Genomic DNA, 17,394 nt, shown 5'->3' on the forward strand with positions numbered 1-17,394 from the left:
TTGGCAGAAACAACAAACATTAGGTAAAAAACATTTCATCATCTGCACCTGGCACTTCTGGGTCTGAGGCCAGTAGAGAAGTGCATTTGAGGGAGTTTGTTACAGTGCAACTGCTCTCTTTTACAGTCAACGTGAACCCCAAGGCCATGGTTTTACAATCACTTGGCCCATTCTTGGGCTGGATCATGAGCAGAAATCAGGTCCTGCAACTCCTGGAATCTTCCTTGTACTGACACACGTGGCTGGAAACATGAGTTTTCACACAGGTTGGCTTCTGCTCTGGGTCACCACACAGCTGCAGAACTGGTGGCAAATGGGAGGTGTGAAGACAAGGCTAGAGGCACAGCCTGTCCTCTCCACTGCAGCTGCATTTGAGACCGGCTGCAGAAATACAGCCTGAAGTCATTAAAATAAATACAGAAAAGTAGCACACAGTGAAGAGATGAAAAGTGGTGAGTTATGCACAACCTGTAATATCCCACTGAACTATCAGGCACACTCTTCTCTTCAAAGAAACCCTAAAATTACACCCTTTTCCACCAACCAGAAGACATAAATCAAGTAACATTTCCGCTTACAGAAGTATGACTTTTATGGGTTTTTAAAAATACCTTCAGTTTTTAACATTGCCCTGGAAATACAAAATTCAGCTGTTACTAACCATGTGTGCCTACTCTGACTCCTTGAAAACTTTTCAGAAAAAACTGTCCCAAATCAGTGAAAAATAAAGAATAATTAACTATTTTCAACAGTTAAGTGAAACCCATCTGAGCACACAGGTTTTAAAAATCTGACTAGCCAGCTGCACACCTGTCACTAAAAAAGCCACTCCAAACTAACTGCATCAGACAAGTCTGTGACACCTTTTCCCCAGCAGACACAGTAACATCTCAGCTCCAAAGATGAAGTGATTTGCTCCCTGCAGGCTGACTGGCAAGCCTTCCCCCAGCATTTCCTGCTTTAACACTGAGGCTTGGAGACAGGGAAATGCTCCTGTTTCCAGCAGCACACCCACCAGCTGCTTTCAGAGCCTCGCTGACGCCACTTCCCTGCCAGAAATATCCTTAGCACAAGATGAGGGAAAGATTTTATGTGAGACAGTTCAGCTCTGTACTTTTTGGGCTTTCCAGATCAGAAGCATGAACTGTATTTATTGCTGTTTGTTTACACATCCAAATGTTACTCCACTGTTTACACAAACATTTTTCTAAATCCAGGCAGTTGTAAAACCACTACATGAGTTATTTTCAGGCTGCTTAGAACAGCTGCTGTACAAAAATAATGAACAGAGCAAAGGTTTTGAGGTAGGCATCTCTGGTTTAATCACACTCTGTGACTAACAAAGTGAAGAAGATCAAAGGCAGCTACAGAAGAGCTCTTTTGAAAGATAAAACGTTTGGGGAACTATGCCCTTCATGGATTTCCTTGCAGAGAAGTAGAAGTGCCTTTAACAAATATGCAGGCAAGCCTAGTTAGAGCTGCATAAGTGACACTATCATCTTGTATAAGCACCATGTTCTCCTATGGCTCCATCTGTTACACAGTAAACCTTCCCAGGAAATGACAATCCAAGAACTTGCCTGAAGTGCAGAATTTTTAATGCTAAAAAGAAAGCAAGCTGGACTTTAAAAGGGAAGCACACACCTAATGAGAACATTACCTTGACAGCTGAGGTGCCAAAACTGCTCCCATGGGTCTTTGACACAGGAGATCCGTGAGAGGCCTGACAGACACTGCTCAGTTTGCTGGTCGGGCTCCCTGCACAGCAGGAAATAAAGCAGATGCTGGTGAGGGCTGGGAGTAGGGCCACTGCACACAAGAAACCTCTTCTAACAAGGAACAGGGCATTTCATTTAATTTGCATTCTCCATCAGGTACACCAGCAGGAACCAACATGGGCACAAGGCAGATCCACCACCAAATTTCCACCTGCAGGAACCAAGCCCCAGAGAAGATGCTCTCCAGCCACTGCTGTGTGCTGTAAGCAAATGGTCAGGGACCTTCCTGGTTGGCTGAGGATATCAGCTATGGCTGCAAATATGTGAAACTAGGACAGGTGCAAAGTCCTCTGCTGCCCAGAAGCCCCCTGAACCCACGCTAGCCTTGGACACTGGCATGGAGGAAGGCTGGGAGAGGGAAGGAAAAGAAAGGCCACAAAAGGAGGGAGACAAAGTGAGGAGTAACAAGAGCAAAGGACAGAGTGAGGAAGGTAAAGGAAGAAACAGAAACAAGGAGTGAAGGCATAGAGTCATCTGTGGCAGATGCTCTTGAAAAATTATCAAACTGACATGTGTGCCACATCACTCTCCTGGCCCCAGGTTGGACAGGGGTCCAGTGGGAAACTTGCTCTGCCTTATCAGTGCACAAGAATGCTCCTCAGCAGCTTTGTGACTGCTGCTGTTGGGCGGGTTTAGCAGTTTTGTTTGTTCAAGAGACTCCAAAGCCAAGGATTGCACACATGAAAGCAAAAAAACCAGTGTCTCATACAGTTGTACTACAATCCACACTTGAGTTTAGAAGTAAATGAACAACCATTTCTGAGAATAAAGGCTTTGGGAAGACTGGCTTTCACAGAGTATGAAGATCTCACCCCTTTTCTTAAATACAATCTGCAGCCTTATCAAAAGTGCCCCAGTGACCTTTTCCTGTAATACAAATTATGCTCAGTCCAGCCTGGCTCCTGTTGTCAAAAAGTCAGTTCCACAGACCCTCCTGCACCTTCACACAGGGTCTGCTGAAGAGGATTTCACAACAAAGTTGTCTGGGGAGGTGAGGGTATCAATTTTCTGCTCTGCCACTGATGTGATCTGACTTGTGCAGGATACAGGGGAGGCACAGCAGTGCAGGGAGGGAGAGGCAGCAAGCAGTCTCTGCCAGGCCAATCTGTACATCTCCACGGTGGTGGGAAACTGCAGCTTTAACAATAACTGCACTTTAACTGCACTAACACTTGTACATCCCAACGATCTGGTGCATCTGCACATCCTATCCTCCATGTACAAACATCTATTAGAACCCAAAAGTTACCCAAACCATGATAGACCACTTAGGCAGAGAAGACAGTAAGGCTCGAGGTGAAGAAACAGAAAATAAGAGGCAGAAATCCCTCAACTAATAAAAAAAAAAAAAATAATCAAACCCTATTGGTGAAACAGTATCAGTGTTACCAAGAAAGCTCAAAACATACTTAAAACTCAAACACTGCTAAACAATTCCTACCAATTACCCTACCAATTCCCTCTGTGATGAAGTTCAAATGAACATGACAGCTGTATTCCCTCAGATAAAGGGAGGAAGCACCAATAAAAAGAATTTTTGTGTTTTCCAACCATGTCCAGCAAACAGTTTGTGTTCCATGGATGCTGCACTCCCTCACTTGGCCCTGGGCATCCTGCTGCGATGCTGGGAAGTACACACATACACAAACAAGTGTGTTTTAAAATAGACAGCAGTTCTTGGCCACATATCACAACAAACAAATAACTTCTGAGGGACCTTTCCTCCACCCCAACACAAACATTACTGACTGATTCTTCTATCCATCAGCTGTGTCCTGCACTTCAGCTCTTCCTGTGATTCCTTCTTCACCACTGAGGGAATCCAGTGAAGAGTAATCCAAACCAGCTGGAGTTGGACCAGCTAGAAGCTGAGGGCAGTAACAAACTCCAGCATGGCTGTTCTCCTGGTAACCAGGATCTCTGCATTTCAACACATCTACTGTGCCCCACATTGGGACCTAAGACTGATCTGCCAGTGACTGCCACCTCTCCCTGCTCTTTGTCACACCCACACCAGCACTGTTACCCAACCACCTGTGCACTCCTTCTGTCTAAAGCTGTGCAACACAGTCTACATCACTCTCTGCCCTTCCCCTGTCACCTGAAAACAACAGGCTTTCTTTGAAGAGGTGTCTGTGACTTGAGTTTGGCTTCACACTGTGCTGTTTCCTGCACAATGCTCAAGCCTGAGATACCCTCAGCCACGCACAAAGGCCAGCTGTGCACACCTTCCCCTTTCTCTGCTGGGCACTCTTCCATCTCCACGAGCTGAAACGCTGCAGTTGTGCTGATCATTCTGAAGGGAGAACAAACCTGTATAGGTGAGACTAAGCCACTGCCTTCTGTGGTCACACTACACACCTGAGCTTGTGGCTGCTGCTCCAACCGTCTGTCCAGGCTTGTCCACAATAAGATAGGGGTTATTGAGGACTGAGCTGGCAGAGCCTTGCTTCATGTGCACCGGAGTGGACGTTGGGGTACGAGGTAGCGGAGATGGACTAGGGGTCGATATTGGAGAACCTTAAGAAAAAAAGTCCAATGCTTCTAGCTTGTAAATGTTGTCAGAACATAAAAACATGGCAATAGCAGCACTTTTGAAAATGGCTTAGGAAAGGAGCGTTTTTTGAGGATGCATTTCTCAGCCTGAGTGAGGTCACGGGACTTGGAGAACGATAGAGAAGACAAAAGGAAAGAAAAAGGCACATAAAGCACTATGGCTCAAACCTACCCTGGACATGCTCTGCCTACCAGGACAAGCAGGGCTCAAAGGGAACTTGAGAAGCCACCTGGTTCACCCCTGAATGCTGAGGGATACATCATTCTCACTGCCAAGACCAGTGCACCCAAGGAGATGGAGAATGAGAGCTGAACTGTCTCGCCCTTGTGCAGGCCAAGGTACAGGCACTGAAGAGTGGGAACCAAGGAGTTCCCCTAAAAAGGCTGTGTGGAACAGCCTCAGGCAGCAGGAACACCCAGGTCCCTCACGGCTCTGGCCCCTTCACTGCTCTCACTACAGCAGAAACCCTGGAAATCAATCTGTAAAATGGGCAGCTTCTGGGTAACATGGGCAGGAGAGAGAGAAACTAGAGAAGAAAAAAGCTGCATGAATAGGTAAACAAGAAATTCGGAGAAAAGGACTGGCAAGGAAGTGATCAGAGAAAAGAGACAGAAGCAAACACCAAGCTTCACCTACATTTCAATCTACTTTCTTGGCAGTTACTGACAGAACATAAACGGTCATCAAATAAAATCCCCATGTTTTATAAACTGCTTCGAGATCTAAAAGGGGCAACCCTTTTCAGCAGATAGCAGAAGCTTTGAAAAATGTTTAGCAGGGAAACATTTAAATAGCAAAGAACAACAAAGAAGAGTCCAAGGACTTTAGAAAAGATAGGATGGCCCCCTAATTCCTGCTTTCTAGGAAGCTTTGGGAAAAGATCAAGAGAAGAGCTTACAAAGAAAGAATAAAGCACTTGGCATATGTTCAAGTGAAAATCAACCTGAATAAAGTTTTAAGATGTCAATGAACAATATTGAAATTTAATTAAAAACCAAAACAAAACAACAAACCAGACACACTTTAAGAAAATTATCTCGGACCAGGTCACCAGAAATCACATTTACTGATAGTTGGTGCTTCATCCTCTCCTCCCTGAACACCAGAAAACAAAAAGCTGCAACAGGTCACCTTGCAGCTTCACAGCATGTGCCATGGTAAGCTGTACATTAACACTTTCTGATGTAAAACATCCTTCAGTGACTGGCACCACACCCAGGCAGGGAAGGGACAAGTGAATGAGCAAAGCAGCACTTTGGCCATGTTTGGTTTAGAAGCTGTCACACTGCCCACTGCAGCCAGCTGGCAATTTAATCCAACACAGGGTGGACTTCTGGAAGACAAGACCAGAGCTGCTCCATCTGATGCAATATGGCAAGCACAAGAGGGTGTATTTGAGTCTGCAAGGTTAAAACTAATTATTTGCTCAGTAATCAAGGAAAAAAAAATCTTCATCCATCCCAGCTGTATGAAAGCAATGGGGAGACGAATGGACTCTCCCCACATACAAAATATTCCACATGGAAGATGTGTTTTTGCCTGGGCCTTTCTGTGGGCAGCAGTCCATTTCAAGACTATCTATTTCACACTTAAAATCGTTCAAGAATAGGGAGAGAACAGCTCTCATCCTGCTTTTCATCTGTTTCGAACCATTATTTTTTTCATTGAGCACTAAGCGTGCTTAGCTCCTTATTCTAGAGTTTCCTACTGTCTGATGCTCAAAGACTGGCAGAAAACCAAGGGAAGGACACAGAACAAGTCCAACTGGTTCTCTCCTGTTCTCCAGGGGGAGGCACTCGGGTAAGTAAACTAACATTCACCTGATACAATCTTGCAACTCATGGTGATAGGCTGGAAGGATTTTCCTGGTGACTCTGCAGGGCTTGGACTCTGACCTTGAGGCACTATTTTACAGCTAGCTGCAATGGGTTGAAAGGCTGAATTTCCATGAGAGCCAAAGGCAACTTTCTGTGTGGCTAACTTGGTGGGAGTCCGTTCTATGGCGGATGGCAGGGAATAAAACGCGGCATGTCTTTCGGTGTCAGCATTCCCAGAGAATCCTGATCAAAACAGGGAAAAGAACAGAAATACTTCTTAGGCTGACACATCTGATTCCTTACTGTGCTTCTCTACACAAGCATAATCCAGGTATGACAAACATGTTCTTGAAGGAAAGAAGGAAAAAGCAACTGGTGGGAAGCATTGAACGGGGAGAAAGTGAGGGAGGGGATTACTCCTGCACAGGCCTGCTGGATCTGCTGGACAAGAAGAAAAAATGATGCCATGCACAGCCTGTTCAGCTGTGACAGGTCATCAGCCACTTCTTACACATTTCCTTGGAATGCCCTTCCACTGCCCAAAAGCTGCTGCTACTTCCAAGTGTCCTTGGTTAGGGCTCCACAGGGCCAAGGCTGGACCTCCTTTGCAGAGAATCTCGCAGTGAATTTTTTGGAGTAAGAGCCCAGGAGACCAGAGACTGCCTTTTGAGCTGGGCTATGGAATCCACTTTATTTAGTGTTCAAGGACATCAATTAACCTGGAGATGCTGAGAGAAGCCACTGGCTGTCAGTGTAAAAAGGAAGTACTTCCTTCCTGTTGGCTGTAGCACTGCTCACCTAAAGAGGCTATAAATCTTCTTGTTTGAATAAAAAAAACTATGTGTTTAAAATTTGGTTGTGTTTGTCCTTCTTTGGCCACAACAAAAGACCACATTTTAACAGCAGACATCCTTCTTGCTGAGCCTGAACACCACCAATGGCACCACAGAGCCTATCAGGAAGCACAACCATGCATGGCACCAGCTTACAGCCACTCCTTGAACACAGGAATGAGGGAATAAATCGAGAAAAGCATCAGCCCATGCAGCATCTGACACTATTTTGAAATATAACGTGGCTGTATCCAGAAGTTTTCTCACAGCAGAATTTTCTGGTACCAAGGGTACCAAAAAACAAAGCTAAATGCCACCAAGGCATAGCTCTTCCTCTTTGACACAAAGTACAAATCCCACAGGGGCCAGCACTGCTTGTTCCAGGCAATCCAAGTCCCAAGGCCTCAACTGCTGCCCCACTGCAATGGATCCTGACTTTCCTGATCTCTCATGGGAAGGGGAAAATGAAAATAAGACCCCAATGTGTAGAGATGCCACTGTCCCTCAGACCAACACACACTTCTTCACTCTCTATTCTCCACAGTACAGTAATTACAGATACCGAGGGATTTTTGTTCCCTCACAGTCAGCTCATGTTAGGCACTAACATATATAACTGAACACACCAGTAGACCAATTCCTCAAATGTACACACAGTGTCCAAAGCATTCAGAAACCTAAAATCCCCTCTGAAAATAGTCTGCCAAAGCCAAAACTACAACTGCTATTCAACCAGCTTTTTCCCAAGTGCATCTGCCTTTCCTTATTCACTACGTTTTATCAGAACAGATCCTGTTCAACAAACTTCAGATTAAAAACCCAAACAAAACCAAAGCAAAGCCCAAAACCAAATAATCTATAACAATTTCTGAACCACATTTCAGAGCACATTAAGGAAAATATGATCTGGGGTGAGGTAGCACGGGCAACCCTTAAGGCATAAGAGCAATTAAGAGCCAGAGTTCCAAGAACTTGCATTTCACTGACACCCATTTGCTTTACCTTTGTCCACAGAAGCATCTGGGCTGGAGTCCCTCAACTGTTTAATTGGTGAAGAAGCTTTGACTGGTGCTGGGATATTCAGTGGCAGTGATAAAGATGTAGGAACATCAGAAAGGTCAGACTCTGAAGACTGGGAGAAGAGATATTCCTCCCCAAGGGAATGCCTGTGAAGCTCCACATCCACTACCTTCCATAAACAGGAGACAGGACATTAGTATTTAGTAGCTTGGTAAAGATATAAAAACTAAAACCAATGATGCCTTTTTATTTTAATGCCTAAAAACCTCTCTCTTTGTTTCCCCCAACTCTATGTAACATTTCCATTTATTTAAGGGACAACTCCCAAAGGTCCAGAAGTACTTGAGCTATAACAAAAATCTTGCAACATTGCAGCCCCACAGTAAAACACATCTTGGTCCATGGGGAAATCTGAACTGTAAACACTGGAAGGATATTGAAGCCCAGCTCTAAGCAACCCACTAAAGAAAGGACTGCACCTCCCTGTAGGGACAGGCACAAAACTGAAGCCTGCCTTTTCTGGTAAGGCCTTGAGAAATACCCCACATGATCTACTCTTCAAAAGTGTTCTTTAATAACAGTAGACATTTCACATTAATGTTTTCTCCACAAACTGAAAAGCTGAAGTAATGCAATTTAACCATAAAAATTTCCACTCACTACAGTACAAGGGGAAAAGAGCATCAAGAACACTTTAAAAATTTAGCAAACTATGGATTATTAATTAATTTATTTATTTCAAGAGTTCATTTTCCATTAAAGTCCTGAATCTTGACAGATACAGAAACTTAGAAGTACTTAATATACTGCAAAATTTCAACAGAATAGTTGGGTGATCTCTTGAGCTTAAATTCTTTATGTGTAAGCTCTGCAGCAGATCAGAATACAAATCAGAACATTTTGTACCAAAAGCTTCACAAAGCAATAAAATTTAAAGCTCCAGCACAAGTCAAGTTCTTTATGAAGGAAGAGCTGGAAACAGTCTCCCCTGAACTAAGAAGGAAGAAAAATGACTGTTGTCATGAATCTTGACAAGGTGTCATAATCCTTTCATTCAACAAGCAAGAAAAATCCACATTCTAGAAACTGTGAAATCAAATGGGTCTGACTCTGTGCTTAGCCCCAAGTATCTTTTATTTTTAAACATCTTGAAGGGAATCAAATCCATCCCATAACCCTCTGACTCACCGTTTCTGCACCAAGTGTCTGCAGGCCTGTGTAGGTCCTGTCCAGCTGGAAAAGACAATACAATATTTTAGCCAGAGCAAAGCATTATATTAACTAGAATTTACAAGAAATTGTTTGAAAGAAATCTCAACCTATGCAAGGTGAGCAGCAGTGCATCCAGTATTCTGAGGCCATAAGGTCAGAAATCTGTGTGCTAAGTGCCCTCCCTCTCTTCTGCAAAAAATTCAGCCATGACCCAAGGCCCACACTAAAGTGGAAAGGAGTAAAAAAGTTGAAGGAAATGAGATTGTTGAGGGAATATTTCCATTTAAGAGGAGTCCTCAAGCAGTGTCTTTTATTCCTGATGTCAATATAAGGAAACAGTAATGAGAAATACTCTGAGCTTTCAACTGACCAGCACAAAGGCTGTGTTTACACTATAGTTTTTGATTAAGTAAGTGTTCACACCAAGCCATCAGCTGATAAAAAGGCATAACATCCCAGAGGCACCTGTTAAGACACCTGTAGAAGCAGCTGTGTTTGAGAGGTGTAGGATGTGCCAGAGCTCAGGGGCACAAGGGGTGCCAGGCAGACAGGAGAGCTCAGCTCACTCTACATCCTCACAGCAGCCATAAGCTCAGTGTCAGAACAGCAAGATTTGCTGATCTGAACTCCTGCAGGCCATGGACTGGCTCAGTTTTCTTCTGTAGGCTGAGTTTCCTTCACCATCCATCCCTGTGTTACTAATTTCCCCCCAAGTCACATCTCCCCGAATATCTTTTACTCACCATCTACATTACATGTCCCTAAGCTGCAGGGGAATATTTTCAACCTCCTCTACTGTCTATATTTAGGGTTGCAATGAAGTATCTTATTTAGCAGGAAATTCATCAATGCAGGCAGAGTTCAAATAAAATTAATGCTGCTTAAAGAAAGAGGAGACTAACCCAGCTCAGGACTTAAGTCCACCAATGCCAGGAACTACTAATTAAAAGGAAAACGAGCAATGGCCTCGTTTTCCAGGACTGCTGCATACTAGAAATCCCAAGTGCTGCAGGGGTGAATGAGTTGGAAAAGGGAGCTCTCTTCAAAGGGAATAGGGAATCTCAGCCCTTCCTGCCCACTCTAACGACAAAGATAATCATTAGCTGATGTGTGCCTGTGCTGAAGGAACAGAACAGACATGGCAGCCACTCTTTCAGCAGAAAGACAGACCTGAAGCACCCTGTTAGGTTAAAGCCAATAAAAACATGATAAAAATCTCAAATTCTAGGGAAAAAGCCAGGTAAGCACTGCTGTTCTGAGCACATTCAGCTGCAGCTGCTGGAAGGCTGGGTTCTCTCCTACTGCATCAACTCCATACAGCCAAGGTAAGAGGCTTTCCTGGATCTATTTCAATTCTCCAGCTCAACTCTTCATGTGAAAATAACCACCAGGACACTCATAACACAGAGAGGCAAAAGCACATACACAAGCAGAGCCTCCTCTAGATTATGCATGAGAGCTCATTTAAATGCCTTTCTCTGAAGTAATTAGTTCAAATACCTTCAAATTGTGTATGATATCAATCCTTTTGTTCTGGCTATCCTTGAAGTGTATCTGCACTCTCACTGGGAATTCTCCCCAGCCTCTCCTGGTCAGGTGAAACGGAGGTTCTCTGGAAACAAATGGTGATTACATTTTGGTGCAGAAGTGGTACAGCTTTCACCTCCCTCCTTTTCAGAAAGCAAAAGACTGCTTTTCTATCTGACAACTAAAGCTATCATCAGGTCTGCTATTCACCACAGAGAGAGTGTAATCATAGCAATGAGAATTTTATGGCTTTGGACAGCTGAAAACACACTTTAACTTTACACAAGGGGACAGGGAAGAAAATGGTAAAGCACTGTTGGATGAGACATGTGGGAAACAAGTGTATTTTTAAAAAGAAGCCAAAAATGGGCTGTGCTATGTCAAATGAAAAACACTTGGTTAAAAAAAACCCAAGTCAGGCTCACTGCAAGGTGAGCTTCCAATGCAGCATTTTGCAATCACTGCCTGCTGCTCCCTATCTAGTAGCAAAAAGGCACGTGCCTCATCTAACACCAACAGAACAACACAGGGACAAGGAAAAGTTAATCACTGTCATTCTCCAAGCTGAAAAAGAAGGATCTGTAACATTTACTTCTATTCTGTATTTCAGCTTATTATTGTAAATGCAAATATGGTTTCTTCACCAGAAAAAACTGCAAGAGGTTTAAGGGCGATTTTTAGTCCAAAACATTAATACTCACTACAATGAATGGGACTGTAACACCAGGAATCTATTAACCAAATGGGATTAAAACAGAAGATAACCAGCACTGACAACTGAGAAAGGCACACAAAGAGAGTAATCAAATGTAATTTGGTATGTTACAGAAGAAATACAACAGAGTTTGCTTCTGTCGTGCTCAGGGTTGTCTTCCCAGAAACATTACTGAACTATACCAACACTTCTTATCTCAGGTAAATCTTCCTGGAGTTGCTTTTCAGTAGTTTAATTTTGCCATAATTAAGTTGCCATTCTGAACCTAAGCAGCCCTTCCCACACTCTTCCCTCCAAGAGGCAGCTGAATATTTGTGGAGAATAATTTCTTTGGGAAGACACCAACTATTTTAAAGGCATCCTCCCTCAGTCTTGTCCAAGGAGGAGGGATGGAAGACTGACAGGGCCCTTCCCAAGAGAGAACCTACCCCCACCAGGGTCACAGCTTGGAAAAAAGGTGTGGGGTACAGGTCTGGGAGAGCACCAGCACCATTACACTGATGGGAAAGTCCTCAGAGCACGAAGCCAATGCCACTGATCTCACACCATGGAGAAATATTTTGGAGTGGGATATTTATGCCCAAACACACATGTAGCATTGAAAATACGGGCAAATCAGATTTTGGAGATTCCTCTTTGTTTTGCACACTGAAATAGAGGGGTGGTAGAAACCCTTTGTTTAGCACCAGAAGCCTAACCTGAGCAGCAGATAGTGTATGTAACATATACAGGAGAGGCACAACCCACATGAACAGCAAGAAATGCAACAACTGAATGTTTTTCCTCAGAAGGAAATGAAAAAAAAACCCAAGCCAAGAAATCTGTTTGGCACATTTCCTACGTAAAAAAACTTATTTTTTTTTACTACTATTTTGGAGTAAGCCAAGTTAAGCCAGAGGTTAAATACACACATGGAGTATTAAACCAGGAAAAGAAGTTGTTAATTGGCACTGTAAGCCTGGCAAGCATGAAGACTGGAATAGTGACTGAAATAATTCCTTATTACCTCACTTCTACCAGGTCATTAGGTTTGTAACTGGGGTGGAGGAAGAACCAAACTTTCTTGACAAAATGATTTATGCTGGGTTCTCTCCGAGAGCCTCGGACGTACACCATCCACTTATGGGTTGACTGATCATTTTCTTCTCTCTTGTCAGGCGGAATGTACCTGGCAAAGAAATTAAATGACAAACACAAGATAAAAATCCCAAATAGACAAATACTGCAAAAAGTATTTTGGGAAAGATTATGCAAAAAAACTGAGGATGTTAAAATGCCTCTGGGAACCTTGCCCCCTGCACATTTCTGCTCATTCGTCCTTACTCTGACAGTTCATCCAGGAACAGATACAGGTCCCATAATCTACTCCAAGTTTCTAACACATTTCCTCTGTGTTTCCCTGTTTTAATGCACAACTGCCATATGACATTCACCCATTCAAATATTTGGCTTTTAATTAAGAAGATTTAATTTTAACATTCTACTACTGTCAAATTCCTTATCCTGTCCTATTCTGAACTATCAGGAAGCTAAACCACAGCAGAACACATCATCAAAAACTCTGCTACTATAAAAAAAAAAAAAATACAATTCTTCTTACCATTTTTAAAGCAACTTCAGGCAATACTTAGTTCTGGGTCCAGCCCTAGGTAGATTTTCAAGGAGCAATCCTGACTGTAAGTTTTGTCAGCAAATGTCTGAGATATTCTGTGCAAAAGACTGACTTGAGTAGAGCAAAGATGGAGAGGTAAAACCTGGAACTGTCCAGTTTCCTAAAACTAATGCCTCTCTTCACTAATTTCCTTGAAGATCAAAAGTTATACATATTTACCTGTATTCGTCTTTTAAATATAAATAAAAACGGTATGAAATAATTTATTTAGACTATTCTAAACTTGCACAATTTTCTTTATTGTGGTTGGTGGTGCCTTGTTCTCTTGGGGTTTTTCTTCTGTTTAAAAGACCCCCACATTGTACCCATGGCCACACTGAATTAGCCAACTAATTCAATTAGCCAACACACTCAATTAGGACAACTTGTTTTTCTAAATTTTCCATGGAAAACTTCTGATTTCTGCCTGATCAACAAAGGCTGAAAGACTTCCCTTGAGGGAAACAGATCTTAAAACCTCTGCATACATATAAATTTATAAATAAAATAACTAATAAAACACCTGTTCCTTCCACAAAAAAACTTACGCTCAGACCAGAGGAAGGCTGCCTTGGGTACAGTGATTATTTGAGGGCAATAGCTCATATTGTGACAGCCTAGCAATTTCATTTGTCTCCTAATTGTAACTTTCTATTCAATTTAATCCTGAAATAAAGGAGCATCCCTCAGGCTCTGGATACTAACTTGGAGACGTTGCCAACCACAATCGTTTTCTTCACATAAAGTCGTGAAGTTTCATCATTTGACAGTCCGGCATTTCGTTGTCCTGGTTTTTGAGAGCTTGAAACACCCGAACTGTCCTGAGGGTAGGGGAAGAAAAAAAAGGCAAACAAAAACCCAAACATTCCTCTTAAACATCATTTTGTTTGGTGCTAGAAAAGTAAGGTGTTGTTAAAAAAAAAAAAAAACAAACCAAAAGCCTGTGTAAATGAAAGATCAACAAGGAATCATCCCTAAAAATACTTAAATTGCTCTCTAGGCACATTTAAGCAACTTAGGCATGTGACAATGCTATCCTCCCTGGCCAAGAATACACTGCATGCCTTAACTGAGCAGACATAGTGTAACATCCCATGGAGCTGAGCCATGACTTCAGCCTGGGCTTCAAAAGCACTGCCCCTGCACTATCTGAAATAAAACCAGGCATGGCTAGAATGGCATTGTGTTGGTCACTAACCAGGAACAAAGCTCAACCACCCATGAGTGGGGGCTGAAAATCAAAATCTTTCCCATTCCCAGCTTCTGCTGCTCTGAGGGACTCTGGTGCTGCCTCACAGTGAAGAATCGAGGCTGGGTTTGAGGCAGGAATTCAGCTCCAGCTGAGCAGGGAGAGCAGCCATAACCTGTCACTGCCATCCAGGTCAACCCACAGACCCACAGCCACACCTTGGCATAATAAATCAGCCACCCTGTAACACAACCCCAACTATCAAGCAGTGGCCAAGACTCCCAGTACAATGATCTGACCACCCACTGTGCCAACACAAGTAGAAGTGTTCTTTGTATAGGACTGAGAGGCTTTTCTACAACCCTGCTGGATGGAGTGTCTGACTGGAGAGTAAGGGACTGCCACCCTCGAGTGACCACAAAGCAGCCCAGAGGATGCACTCTGAGCACCTGCCAGAGGAAGGCCAGTGGGAGGCACTGCATTCACTGAGGAACCATTCCCCCTCCTCCACTAATTCAGGGGTGCCTCAAAGTGGAGCAAGGAGTCACAGAAGGCTGGGATGACTCCTGCTCCTCATCACTCCCTCAGCCTCCTCTGCATTGGTCAAAGATGTACCAGTGTGCAATGTACCCAAGCAATACAACTGCTCCATCCATCTATGCCCCCAGCACAGAAACAAGTTCTATTGGTCTGGTGGTTTACAGCATAGGTGGGTCCACATTCTGTACAGCTCATCTGCCTTCTCTCCAGACCCAAGGCAGAGTGAAAGTAAACTGCAGCCCTGCTATAAAGGAGGGCTCTCACGCAGCTTAATGTAGGCAAAATCAGTGCTCTTTCTGCCATCTATTAGTGCAACTTATTCAGCTGCAGACTGCAGTCATATTCACTGAGATATACCCACCCCTGGCTGCACTCCTCTGGCAGGCCTGACCACTTAAAGGAACTGAAAGGAAACTGAAGAGTTTCACCTCATTTCACATTTCACCTGCAGACACTGAGTGAACCTCTCCAGTGAAGCTACCTGCAGACAACAGGTGAAGCATTTGTGTGGCTGCACAGAGAGCCACAAAGGGAGGGACTGATCAGGTCAAAAATAAGCCCCCAAAAAGCATGAGGGAATACTGACAGAACATATTTTTACTTGGGTCAGACCGGCTCCATTAAGCAAATAGTGGTTATGCACAACAGCAAGCAGCACCATCAAGAGGAAAAGCAATTCTCTCCTGTATGGTCCCAAATTGTGCACCCAGGCTCTACCAACTCAGGCTGCCAGGGTGAGCTAATTCAAATAGTGTTACTGTCTGCACTACAGGCTGCTGAGGAGGCCAAACCCCTCCAGCTGATCAACTGCCCTGAGCAATGCAGTCCCCATGGGCACTCAGAGCCAGGCAGCAGCATTACTCCTGAAAACACTGCTGGGAATGACAGACATTGCTCCCCTCTGCAGGCTCTACCCTCCCATCCTGACTTCCAGCCCTAGAGCAAAGCCCAAGCTCAGGCTGTGAAGCACCTCCTTCCCCAGAGGCCACGGCCGAGGCTGGCAGAGCTGTGCTGACCCCACGGCTCTCCCCGGCCTGCTGAACTCCTTTGGGCAGGACTGAGGTAAGAGGAGGTACCCACATTACACACACTTCAGGTGGCCTCACAGCAAAGCCAGGCTGAGGGAGTGGGAGCAAGCGGTTGGAGAGGGTAAGGAACACATCTTCAGCAAGGTGGGTGAAAACATGAAGAGCTCCTGGTGCCAGCACCGAGTCCTCAGAGCACACACCTCCAACAACTTGATCACCACTCGAGTTTTACTTTACCCGGCCAGCATTTCTGCTCTGTCTCTGGTCCAGGCTGTTTGTCAGCCGCTCGTCGGCGTCCAAGCTGCCATTGTCCTTGTCCAGGAGAAAGTCATTGTGCTGAGAGAGCGAGTCGCTCTCTGAGTGGTTGGCAGAGGGAGTGTCTGAGCCCTGGTTAGCTGGAGACGAAGATCTCGAGGGAGATTCCAAGAACTTCTTGATTGAAGGGTGATTAAGAATTGTTGTGTCACACGACCTGGTCCCCTGCAATGAAGAGGTCAGGAAAATCTGGTCACTATTTCCCCACAGCCCAGATAAAAACAAAGCTGCATCAGGAGAGAAAAAGTCAATGAATAAAGAAACAGTAAATATTTAATCAGCTGCCCTGCAGGAAAAACAGATGCTGCGAAAGATAAAGCTTAAAAGGGTTCTACAGAAACAGTACCCCAAATTGAATTTGTTCCTTCACACCTTTTGATCTCAGAAACACACTGGGTTTTGGGAGGACTGCAGCCTACTCAACTACCTAAAAGATCCCTTTGAAAACAACTTCTTCCTGTGCAGCCACCTCCAGTCTCACCACACACAGGAAGGCCACAGCTGCCCAGCTCTTGCAGGCAAGCAGGGTAGGTAAGTGCATCAGGCTCTTCAGCTTTGATACTCATTGGCAGCCTTGTCAACACCTATGAGGCAAGCTACACCCTGTCTGCTCCCAAGGCTTAGCAGGGGTAAGTAAAAATGTGTTTAGGCATGCTTGCAAACTTTCCTCAAAACAGATATCTTAGCTAATCTTAGATCCTCCTAAACCTGCAAGGGAGAGAACAGGACAGGCAAGTGTTTACATCTCTCTTGTTTTTTTCATTACCATGACAAAGGCCCTTCTTTTTCTCTTGCAATTGCTTTTTACTTCCCAAGTAGAAGGAAAACATCCATCAACTCAAAACAAGTGTCCCCTGGCCGCTTCTTGACCCAGGCACCAGACCTCCCTGTCACTTGGGTTTGACAATGAACCAGGTCAGCAGGAACACCCCTGTGCAGCAGCAGAGCACTGACGCCTCCCTTCAGCTCCTGCAGCCACAGCTCAAGGAGGCTCCTTCCCTGCCCAAACCACCTGCATCAGTCAGGCCAGAACAATTATTCATGGGGCATGTCAGAAAGGAAAACAAATCAAGAAACTGACTTGGGATCCATTTGTTGCTTTGTTTGTTTTGTTACTGTTTTTGTTTGGTTTTTTTTTCTCTTTACAATTTTATTTTTAATCCACATTAAGTTCTCTGATATAGAATTCTGCCAACATGATTGAGGGGGAAG

At 44.1% G+C, this 17,394-nt stretch overlaps 1 protein-coding gene across 11 annotated transcripts in view; it reads right to left on the reverse strand.

Moving 5' to 3' along the window:
• The window catches only part of YEATS2 (YEATS domain containing 2), a 50,160-nt gene that overhangs the window by 24,615 nt on the left and 8,151 nt on the right, over positions 1-17,394 (reverse strand). For 6 of the 11 annotated variants that reach the window (XM_085586986.1, XM_021555787.3, XM_085586987.1 and 3 more), the window contains exons 5-13: positions 16,105-16,347; positions 13,816-13,931; positions 12,466-12,627; positions 10,718-10,829; positions 9,194-9,238; positions 7,988-8,174; positions 6,156-6,395; positions 4,140-4,298; positions 1,661-1,758 (exon numbers count right to left, since the gene is read on the reverse strand). In XM_085586986.1, coding sequence (XP_085443112.1) covers positions 1,661-1,758; positions 4,140-4,298; positions 6,156-6,395; positions 7,988-8,174; positions 9,194-9,238; positions 10,718-10,829; positions 12,466-12,627; positions 13,816-13,931; positions 16,105-16,347 — 1,362 coding nt within the window. Of the gene's footprint in view, positions 1-1,660; positions 1,759-4,139; positions 4,299-6,155; positions 6,396-7,987; positions 8,175-9,193; positions 9,239-10,717; positions 10,830-12,465; positions 12,628-13,815; positions 13,932-16,104; positions 16,348-17,394 lie in introns of those variants that run through there. The other 5 variants (XM_021555792.3, XM_021555791.3, XM_085586989.1 and 2 more) reach the window with 3 other exon arrangements.

This window comes from Lonchura striata, chromosome 9 (assembly GCF_050655825.1).
Source record: "Lonchura striata isolate lonStrDom1 chromosome 9, ASM5065582v1, whole genome shotgun sequence".
Classification (NCBI taxonomy): Eukaryota; Metazoa; Chordata; class Aves; order Passeriformes; family Estrildidae; genus Lonchura; species Lonchura striata.